Source organism: Musca domestica, unplaced genomic scaffold, assembly GCF_030504385.1.
Source record: "Musca domestica strain aabys unplaced genomic scaffold, Musca_domestica.polishedcontigs.V.1.1 26, whole genome shotgun sequence".
NCBI classification, from domain to species: Eukaryota; Metazoa; Arthropoda; class Insecta; order Diptera; family Muscidae; genus Musca; species Musca domestica.
The window spans coordinates 8,827,644-8,839,790 of record NW_026712283.1 but is presented as its reverse complement, the minus strand read 5'-3'; the positions used below and the strand labels follow the sequence as shown (position 1 = coordinate 8,839,790).

Here is a 12,147-nt window from a genome sequence, read left to right as displayed (position 1 = left end):
GTTTTTTTTTCGTCCACTTCCCTGACGTCGGGCAACGCTACCAATATCATGTTAACGAGCGATGAATTTAAATGCTGGAGTGCTCTAACGATAGCCATTTCTGGATTTCCAGCCAAATATAAAGAAATCACACCACCACGCTTGAACTCCATCACGAATAACTTTTTTTCCAGAAAATTCTCACCAAAATGCTTTTGTACTCTTGTAAACTATATAATGAACTGTCACTGGAATAATTTTAACAGCTGTCGGATGAGTGGCTTATAATGACAGCAGTCTGAATTTGGTTGCAGTTTATTCATCTCACCCTGTATATAAATCCAGCATTATGTAATCCTAAGATACTCCCCAAATATATATTTTTAATAAAAAAATTGTCCGTCAAATAGTTTTTAATCCCACAATATTAGTTATTTTCAGTCCTTTGAATATAGTTCTTAAAACAACTCGAAAAATATCACCAATTACATCTGAATTTGGAACAGTAATAAACATTACTTTCAAGACCGCGATTAAAGACATGATCACTCGTTGAAAATTATTTATATAATTTTTAAAAGCATAACTCTGACATTTCCTCAATAATATAGCTAGAATTTAATTTTGTACATTCAAAAAATTTTTAATTCAATATTATTGTGCCCTCAGTTCTCAAAATGAAAACCCACAAAATCCGCCATTAACTTTCTTTTTCTTTGTTCGCGGAAATTGCCAACTTCATTGATTGGTGCAAAATAATGAAATATGAAATGTTCCTTCATTTTTCTACATCGTCATTTTAATTAAATTTTGAATTAAGCAATTTATTCATAAAGTTTATAACTGCTTTACGATGCTGGCCGTTTGCCTGGCAGCCACTGCCACCCTTGTGTTCGCTGCTGCTTTTGTGATTGCGAACACAGTTTCCTCATTAATTCATTGTTCGGCAAAGATAAAAAATCAATTTGTACAACAGAATTTTCATTGTTTCCGTTCTTCGTTTTCATCTTCGATTCATTTCTCTTTTTTCTGCTGCTATTCTACCCACACTTTTTGTGTTTTTTTTTTTTTTTTTTTTTTTTTTTTTTTTTTTTTGCAACGAACTTAAGATACCACAATTCATTATAAACGCAACATTTCCTCTTGACACCATAGCATAGCGATGCAAGGAGGAGAAAGTATAGGGGGCAGAAACAACGAAGTAATGTTGGCAACAAACGAAATCATGTAGAAAAAAGGTCAATTCAACTGATTACAACACATAAATGCCTTCATTAATAAATGGCAGAATCGAAGAAAAACTAATGGTGTGGGATCAGCGAAAAATGGGAATAATGAACAGAGGGAGATAGAATAGAGAAAGAGAGATAGAAAGAAAGAAAAAATATGTTGTTTTAAAACAACTTTAACTACTGAATTGCACTCTTGAATGAAACCAATCGAAGAGTTAAAGTTATTAAATTAATTTATATATTTTTTATACCATGGAAGTGAAGAAGAAGAAAAGCCAAGAAAAGTTTTCTTGAAACAAGTCAGAAAGTATCAGATTGTTGGCCTTATGGTAAGGCATTACTTGTGTTCTTTACAAAGTAAGAAAGAAGTGAATATTTTTAAAACAAGTTAAAAAACATCAGTCGGTTTTTCCGAGGCATTTATGCACTCAGCCAATGTCCGTTTCTCTAACATAGTGTGGAGGGTATATTAAGTTCGTCATTCCGTTTGTAGCTCTTCGAAATAATAATTTTGGACCTTAAAAAGTATATACAGAGTGGGATGAAAAAACTACCGACAGTTTTTGAAATTATTCCAGTGACAGCTCAGTATAAAAAAAAGTAAAGAAGCGACTGGATCGAAACCCGCGTCGCAGTGACCGAAAAATGGCTCATGAGCTGAACAAATCCCAATATTCCATTCGGCAAATATTGAAAAATAAGCTCGGGGTAAAGACTTTGAAATTCCAAAAGTGCAATAACTTACACCGCAAGAAAAAGAAAATATATTCAAAAGAGCTAAAGAGTTGGTTCGCTTGGTCGAAAGTGGTGAACTGCCGAATTTGGTTTTCTCCGACTCCGATGAGAAAACATTCCTTGTTCAGCAGTTTGTAAACAAAATTAAATGAAAATAATCGTGTTTACTTGCCAAAGAGGTCAGCTGAAAATGTGCACCTTCGGTTGGCCACCAGAACTCAAGCGCCGGCCATGGTGATGGTGTGGGCCACCATAACAGCCGATGGTCGCTCTTCGCTCGTATTAATTGACCGATACATCAGAATAAATGCCGAATATTATCGCGAAAATATTCTGGAGGGTGTATTAAAGCCTTGGACACGCAAACATTTTGGACGCTGACCTTGCATATTCCAAGAGGACTCAGCATTCGCCACCCGAGAATGGTTACAAAATGAGGTTCTTCGCTTCATTTCCAGCGCACAATGGCCATCAAAATCTCCGGATACCAATCCGTTGGACTATTGTGTCTGGAGTATTTTGGAAAGCAAGGCTGGCATTAAAAAATACCAAAGTGTTGATCACTTGAAGCAAGCGCTTCGCGGGAAAGGGGCCAAAATACCACAGAGCAAGATTCGGGCAGGGTGTGACGATTTCATTGGCCGTTTGAAGGCCATAATTCGTGCCAGAGGTGACCAAGTCGAACAAATCAAAACCTATTCTAAAATTTGATGCTATTTCCGAAATTTTTTGTTTTCATTAAATAAAATTAAAAAAAAAAAATTAAAAATTATGGCTTTTGACTTTGTTGCAATTTTTTTATCTCACCCTGTATTTTCTTGATCAGCGTAAATTTCTAAGACGATTTGAGCCTAGTCCGTCCTTCCGTCTGTTGTAATCACACTAGAGTCAAAAAGAGTCAAGATACGAAGATAAAATTCAAATGTCAAGTTCGAAGATGGGCTATATACGTCCACGATATCGTATGGCCCCTATATAAGGGCACCCTCCGATATTCAGTGTTTTGATGATTGTAGCCAAATTTTTCAATGGCAAGAAAAATTCCAAAGTACTTTACCTGCTGGAAGAGTATTTTCTTATAGGTCCACGATATCGTACATCCCCAATAAATGGTAGCTCCCTATATTCGGTATTTTGATGATTTTAGCTCCCTTTTTTAATGGAATATCCTGAAAATCTACACAAGAAGTTCTTTCTAAATACTTTATCCCCCGGAAGAAAATTGTTTATATATGTCCTCGATATCGTATAGCGCCCATACAACGGTACCCTTCGATATTCGGTATTTTGATGAGTTTTGGCCCATTATTCACCGGAATTTTTTTTTCAAATTTTGTATTAAGAGTTCCTAATGTGTACTACATAACAATAACAATGAAATTTGAAATTTCATATTTGAAGTTCCCAATAAAAACTACAGTCTATCACAGAAAATCATCTATGCAAGTCCAGGTCTTCGTGTTGCCCCCATATATCGGTACCTTCCTATATGGTATTTTAACGATTTTTTTACAATATTCACCGGAATTGTTTCAAAATTCATATTTGAAGTTCCTGCATGCAGTTGTATGTGCAGTACCTCCCTATATTCGGTATTTTGATGATTTTAGCTACGTTATTCATCGGATTTTTTCAGGTTTCGTATTTGAATGTTTGTAATAGCCTATAAAAATAGTTTCCTACATAAGCCCACGTCTTCGTATAGACCCTAATATAACGGCGACTTCCTGTATTGGTATTTTTAAGATTTTAACAGAATTTTTATCGGATTAATTTTTTTACATTTCAAATTCGTTTCAAATGGTGAAGGGCCATCTTTCAAATGGTGAAGGGCATTCAAAGTTCGGCCCGTCTGAGCTAACTGCTTTTTTACTTGCTGAAATATATTTTGAATTGCTTTACGATTATTCAAAATGCTGACGGGGTTGATTTTGAAGAAGTCGGCTAATATTGTCCATTTCATATCTGACAATATCTGACATAAATATTACAAGGTGCCAGATTTGGATAATATCGACCACTTCCGTCACTTTATATGAGATATGTGATATTTGTTTTCAAAAACGTTGAAATCTGCAGGAGGTACCAGATGAGAATATTTACCTTTTGTGGGGAAGGTACTAGAAGGAGCCGGCCGATAAATTCCACATTAAACTTAGATCTGTGGTTGAGAGAAAAATTTTAGATATACCAATTTTGAAAAGAATTGCCGACTGGTTTCGCAAGTTATGAGAAAAATCGATATTGAAAATTGGGGGAGGTAACAGAAGGTGTGAGCTACTACATTTTTCATACCAGATCGTGTGAAATTTGAAGGGAATAAGAGTTTTTTATTTCAAATTTTTACCTCTTCGTGAGTACTTGAAGAAGTGGGCCGATATATTCCAACTTCACACCTGATTTTTGCGCTATTCGAGGTATAGCGATGTGTGAAATTTGGAGACAATCGCATGCTTATTTCACATTTTATGAGAGATATAATAATTCAAAATGTTGACCCCTTAAGGGGAAGAACCCAGCAGGAATGGTTCTACATATTCCGGCTTCCCACCAGACCTTATTTTAGTAGAAATGTTGAGATGTGGGAAATTTAAGGAGAATTAAATTCTCAATTCGCATTTTATTATCGTTTTGTTTTAATTTTGATCCTTTGTGGGGGAAGGACTAGAAGGAGTGGACCGATACATCACACCTTCATCCCAGATCTTGTGTAAATAAGAATATTCAGAGGTGTGAACTTTGAAGAGAATCGAATTTTTATTCAAGGTTTTATATGAGATATAAATATTAAAAATGTTGACCCTTTGCGGGGGTGGTACCAGAAGCGACTGTCAGATCCATCTCATATTTATAACAGATTTTGTATTTATGGAAATATTGTGAAGTGCCATGTCAGAATGGAATCGGATGTTAAATTAGCCTTTTATGAGCTTCATGGAAATTCAAAAATTTTGACCCTTTGTGGGGGAGGGACCAGAAGGGGTAAACCGATACATTCCATCTTCCCAGATTTTCATTTTATGACAGATATAATTATTCAAAATTTTTACCTATTATGGGGGATGACCCAGCAGGAGAGGTCCTACATATTCCATCTTCACACCATATCTTGTTTCAGTGAAATATTGGGATGTGTGAAATTTGAAGAGAATTGGATGCTTATTTCGGGTTTTATTAGAAATAAAAATATTCAAAATTTTGACCCGTTGTGGGGAAGGTACCAGAAGAAGTGGTCCCGCCATTCCTATCTTTATACCAGACCTAGATTTATTAAAAGTATTGGGATAAGCGAAATCTCTAGACAACTGGGCTATTATTTCACATCTTATAAGCGTTGAGATTTTTTTGACCCCTATGTTGGGGAGGTACCAGAAGAAGTGGGAAGGTATTGTAATTTTTGCACCTGACGTAGCACTAACAAAAATATTGGCAAATTTGCAAAGCTTGGTACTTTCCTTTTTTAAAAGGTACAATATTTCTTGAAAATTTTGATCTTTTGTTGGGTTGGTACCGGAAGGAGCGATCCGATGTTGCTCATTTACAAACACAATCTAGGTTTGAAAATAATACGACGATGTACCAAGTTTGAACAAAAATCTGATCCTGACTTCGAGAGTTATTGTGCGCACCAGCCAGACAGATGGACGGCCGGACGAACACCTCTAGATTGACTTCAAATGTCCTGAAACGGATTTGGTCCAAAGAGACCTAGGGTCTAAAATTTTTATTTCGATGAGGCACGTTTTGGCCGAATCAAATGATATATATCCTCTATATGGCTGAGGGAATAGACAACAGGATGTTTTTTCAAAAATATGTATTTGGATAAAATTTTTAGAAACGTTGTTCATGGATCAGTTCTATGATTTTTTTTTAATCCATGATTTTTTTCATAATCCAACAAATCGGATATATAGCAAAATAGGTGCGATATATATGTCTATCAAAAAAGATATGCTTGAAAGATCTCTTATATGTCGAGAACGGCTGAACTGATTTCGACAGTTCTCATTAATTGAGAATGGCCTCTTGACAGGAAAGAAAAAACGTTTAAAAAAATCGCATAAAAATATCTCTCTAAAGATGAAAATATTGATTTTGTAAAATTTTCTCATATTTTTTCAATTTTGTCATATTTTTGGCATATTTTCATTTTGAATTAAACATTTGGTAATATTTCTACAGCTAACAAAACTAAGTAGTTAGGATATCAGGATATCATATACAGATCGCATTTATGGCCCGATCCTTACGACATTTTGCATGGGTATAAGATGAGGGTCAGAATAGAAGCCTACTCTTTTTGGAGATCATCGCAATATATTTAGGGGTTGAAATGGACCAAAAAACTGCAAAATTGTTAGCAGGTCGTAATTATCGCCCGGTCCTCACGCACATTTGAATGAGGGTTACCGGACATTCCAAAAGCCAAGCAGTTTCGGATGGCCATCCAAAAATATTCAATGTGCGAAATAGTTTGCCAACTTTTGTAGACAAAATACGAAAATGTCCATTCCAGTGACTCTTTGGAGAATTCACAAATACAGGAAAGACGCACTTCTGACTATTTCGTTAACGCTGATTTCGTGGAAGAATATAGTTAAATGTCTGTATCTCATATAGATGCGTTTCAGTCAAAAACCAATAATAAATGTTAATCTTTTGCCACTTCTGACAGATTATAGGTCTTTGGGAAATATTCGTTCAAGATCTAGGAAGACCATTTACGTGCAACATCTACCAATAAATTGGAAATGAGCAAATTAGTTTAAGTTGCTATTATTCGAAAATTAGAGAACGAAGACTGATGGGTTTCTTTTATAATTTGTCACTTGTCTTGTAGATTTCTTTCGAGTATCTCGCCTATATAAACAGTATCGTTTATTATAGTGTTGTAGGGTATTCAACGGTCGGCCCCGCTCGACTGTAGCCTTTGCTTACTTGTTACGTTTAGAAATAAAATTGGAAGACGAGGATCTGCATAATAACAGATGCCAAAACTTCCTCCAAAATCATATAATACCGAGTATTGGGAGGTATCGTTATATGGGGGGCTATACGAAAACGTGGACCGATACGCCTATTTACAAATGTAATCTGCGCACGGGCAAAATATATATGTGTACCAGATTTTAGACAAACAGACAGACTGACATCGCATAATCGACTTAGAATTCTACGCTGATCAAGAATATGTATACTTTTTTTGGTCTAACATGAGTATTTCGAGGAGTTACAAACGGAATGTTAATATACCCTCCATAGTATGGTGGAGGTATAAAAAAGCAACAGAAGGCATATTGATTTTAAAAATGGCGAAAATGCCTTAGTCATTCCATTACAATATTCAAGTTTTCATTTAATTTGAAATGCATTCCTCTCTTACCATTCGCTGTGGAATTTCGCTTGTAATCGTTGTTCGCTTTGTATTGCTGCAAGAAAACGAAAACGTTGCTTATACCAATATTTACATGCTAACCTAATTTCTAGTTGCTGTTGCTACTCCGGCTGTTGTGCTATTCTCCTGCTTCCTTGTTTTTCCCTTCATTTACATCATCTCGTTGTTCTTTGTTTCATTTATTCCCTTTATTGTAATTGTATTTCTAAAAAGTTTTTTTTTTCGCCACACAAGCCACACATGGATATTTCAGCCACACATGTTGGCCGGTTGAAACACACATACATATACATACACATCGCATCGAACTCGAACTCGCACACTCCAATCTCCAACTGACCCTAATGATACTTACGTGCATTCGTATTCGTTCCACAAATCAACACAATCGAATGGATCCGGACAGATAATGTTCGAACAAGGACGATTTGAGGGGCAGTTACGTTCTAAATTTCGCGCCATTGTTGCCTGTCCCCACTGGGTGCCGTTCATGGAGGGTGGTAACGGCAAATGCTTGCCATCGAGTCTGGAAGAATACCAAAAAAAGAAGAGAGAAGGTGAAAAATGGAAGAAGAAAAAAGAACATTAAAAGTACAACATGAACACACACAAACACACATACACAAATTTACATTTATACCACTATGTAGCTATAGTTGAATAATTTCGTATTGCAATGACTTTTCCCTCGCTCACAAAACAAGAACTGAAAATAGGTTGAACATTGGCTTGATTGTTAACCACCAGACACATATTGACAAACTGACGCTGAGGCAAACCGTTGAAGGTGTGGTAAAAGTGAATTAAAAATATTGCAATTAAAATCCTTTTAATGTACGAAATGTACACAAATATATATAGATCACAATACAAGTCACAATTGGAGGACAGGTGAAAAATGGCTGCAATTTGTGGTTAACAGAATGATATACACAGATATATATTTATACGTCCGTCAATGTAGAAAAGGTTAAAATTGTCAAGGTTGTAGTCTAGTGTGATTGAATACACATCTACGGAGTTGGAAAATGTTGGTCGTAGAAATTATTGATACGGAAAAAATCTTAAAAACCACAGTTTTGGAATTGAATGCGAAAACAGCATGAAATTCGATAGAATTTGGAAATATTATTTTATGATATTTGATATAAGATATTTATTCCTTTGAGTTTTTCAAACAAAAATTAAATATTACGAAAAAATATCTCTTAGATTTAAGACGTATTAAATTTACATTTCAATTGTAATATATAAATGTTAAATCTTATTTTCTAAAAAATATTATTCCTAGACAAATGATTTATTCCTTGACTTTTAGAGAAATATTACTTTTTGTGTCGGCCATATTAAAGCGCAATTTCGGGTAGCTTTAATGCATCAAATCAAAAAATATGCCAAAAAAATAATCTATCAAAAAGTAGGAAATATTTTAAATTTTATTTTTAAGTTAATATGAAAATATTTGGTCTTGATATATAATGAAAAAATATATTTTTTTCGTTTTGTAAATTATTCTGAAATTAGATTAATGTTATGTGAGGAAATTTCACAAAAAGACACATGTTCCACGACTTTGACGCTAATATTTAATTATTTCTGGGATTTAGATAAGATTTAAAGTATTGAAGTATTATGGTACCTGCTGTAGATTTCACGACAAATATTTTTGTAGAATATTTTGTCTTTGCATTTCTAACGATTTTTGAAAAAAAAAAAAAAAAAAACACAAAGAAGCCCTTTGATAGTACCCTGAGAGTTTGATCAAAATAATACACGTATTATTATCAGAAATATTACCGAAGACATTTCTATCATAAAGGAGCATGCAAGGTTATCTCATCTCACCAAAACTGCAACTAAGTTTACACTGCTGTCATTTCTAAGTCACTCGTCCGACAGCTCTTAAAATTATTCCAGTGACAACTCATTATATTGCTTACAAGCGTACAAAAGCATTTTGCTGATAATTTTCCAGAAAAAAAGTTATTCGTGATGGAATTCAAGCGTGATAGTGTGATTTCTTTATATTTAGCTGGAAAACCACAACTGGCTATCGTTAGAGCACTCCAGCATTTAAATGTGAATAAATCTTTTGTGTCTCGTACCATCGCTCGATACTGAGATACTGGTAGCGAAGTCCGACGTCAATGAAGTGGACGGAAGAAAACAGCAATATCAGCAGAAATGCTTCGAAAAGTAAAGAAGCGATTTGATCGAAACCCACGTCGCAGTGGCCGAAAAATGGCTCGTGAGCTGAACAAATCGCAATATCCCATTCGGCAAATATTGAAAAATGAGCTCGGTGTAAAGCCATTTAAGTTCCAAAATGTGCAAGAACTTACATCGCAACAGAAAGAAAATTGACTCAAAAGAGCTAAAGAGTTGCGTCGCTTGGCCAAAAGTGGTGAACTGCATAATTTGGCTTTCTTCGATGAGAAAACCGTCGTTGTCCAGCAATTTGTAAACAAACAAAATGATCGGGTTTACTTGGCAAGGAGGTCAGGTGAATATTGGGTTGGCCACCAGAACTTAAGCGCCGCCATGGTGATGGTGTGCGCCGCCATAACAGCCAATGGTCGCTTTCCGCTCGTATTAAACGACCGTGGCATCAGAATAAATGCCGAATATTATCGCGAACATATTCTGGAGGGTGTATTAAAGTCTTGGGCACGTAAAACATTTTGGCCGCAGACCTTGGACATTCCAACAGGACTCAGCACCATCGCACTAAGCACGCGCCACCCAAGAATGGTTACAAAATGAAGTTCATTCATTTCCAGCGCACAATGGCCACCAAAACCTCCGGATACCAATCAGTTGGACTATTGTGCCTAGAGTATTTTGCAAAAAAAGATTGTCACTGAAAAATATCAAAGTTTCGATTAACTCAAGCAAGCGCTTCGCCGGGAATGGGCCAAAATACCACAGAGCAACATTCGGATTTCATTGGCCGTTTGAAGGCCATAATTCGTGCCAAATGTGACCAGATCGAAAAAATCTAAACTTATTTTAAAATTTTATACTATTTCTCACATTTTTAGCTTTCATTCAATAAAAATAAAAATTAAAAGAATTTGGCGTTTGACTTTGTTGCAGTTTTTTTATCTCACCCTGTATTAGGATTTACAAAGCTTGCACAAAATCGGTTGATCTTTTTTTATTCCAGAGGTAAATAATATCATGTGGAATATTTAATCTTTTGTGTGGAGGAATAAGAAGGAGTGGACCGGCATATCACCCCCAGATATCCTGAACGGTGTCGTAGGGTTTTATACCGTTACCTCCATGAGGTACGATTTGGCTTTATTAAGTGATGTATAGTATTCAATGTGAAGGGGCCGATATTTACTCGAATTCGGGCAAAATTTTTAAGAGGTTTGTATTTACCTGCTTGTAAAATTTGGCAAAAGTATTTTCAGGCTATATTTGACATCTTGTACTGAATGTCACAGTTATGTGACATCTTGTACCGAAAGTGAATACTCCTGATTTGGAGAGGCTTCAATGTAAAATCAGATGATCTGTGGATATTCATCAAATTTGATATACTAGCTCCAACACTAATTTCTGTCGTATGTTTCAAAATGCTTGCCATTGCAGTTGATATTGCACAGCTGGTGTATAAAAAAAAGGAATTTTTTACAGAGTCGAGCCGGTGTACTTAAAATTAGGACTTTGGAGCCCTAATCGGCTTTTCAAAGAATACCAAAAAATATCCTCATAAAAGACCAAAGGTTTTCTCATAGAAGAACATAAGGTATTTCATGAAATACCAAAATATATCCTCATGAAACATTTAGAGAATTTTTTCTAGAAGACCAGCTATTCTTCCCCCAGAAGATCGAGACCTCTTCTCGTAGAATACAAAAAGTTCTTCTTATAGAAGGAAAAACGTCTTCTCATTCCGCAAAATAACCATGAGAGGTTTTCTCATTATAGACCAAAAGGACTTCTCCAAGGAAATCTGATGATTTCCTAGTAGAACACTCATAGGACTTATCAGAAAACTAATAGGAAAGAAGACCAACATTTTTCCTCGGACGATTTTTTAGTCAAACATATATCAAGGATGTAAAACCTTTTGCGAAAAAAAAAAACAATTAAAAAAACAGCTAAGTTCGGCCGGACCGAACTTTTAATAACCTCTATCATTTCGAAGATACTTTAAAAATTAAAAAAAACCTCGAATAATACAGTATAAAAAAAAACTATTGTTGGACCCATGCGAAGACTTAGATCTACATAAGTAATTTTGTCATAGGCTGTAGTACTAATTCCGAACTTCAAATATTAAATTATAAAACATTCCGGTGAAAAATGTCGCTAATATCATCAAAATACCGAATATCTGGAGGTACCGTTACATGTGGGCTATACGAAGACCTGAACCGGCATAAACAATTTTCTGTCATAGCTTGTATGAAATTTAAAACAATTCCGGTAAATAATGTCGCTAAAATCATCAAAAAAAAAGCATATCGGGATGCATCATTATATGGGGGCTATGATGACGTCGTCCTGGAAATGAACCTATTAAGATCTTCAAATACGAAATTTGGAACAATTCTGCTAAATAAATCATATAAATACCGAATGTTTTCCTTATATGGGGGCTACACGAAGACGTGATCCTGCCTACACAATTCATTGTCATAGACTGTAGAACCGATTCCAAACTCCAAATAAGAAATTTAAAACAATTCCCTAAAACCTTCAAAATACCGAACATCGGGAAGTATCGGTATATGGGGGTTATACGAGGACGTGGATGTGCATACGCAATTGTCGTGGGCTGTAATACCC

General features: G+C 35.4%; 1 protein-coding gene across 1 annotated transcript in view; it reads right to left on the bottom strand.

The window, feature by feature from the left end:
• Nucleotides 1–12,147, bottom strand: part of LOC101889288 (putative neural-cadherin 2) — a gene marked incomplete at its 5' end in the record, with an annotated part of 126,667 nt that overhangs the window by 46,268 nt on the left and 68,252 nt on the right. The window contains one exon of the mRNA XM_020034746.2: nucleotides 7,700–7,870. Coding sequence (XP_019890305.2) covers nucleotides 7,700–7,870 — 171 coding nt within the window. The remainder of the gene's footprint in view (nucleotides 1–7,699; nucleotides 7,871–12,147) is intronic.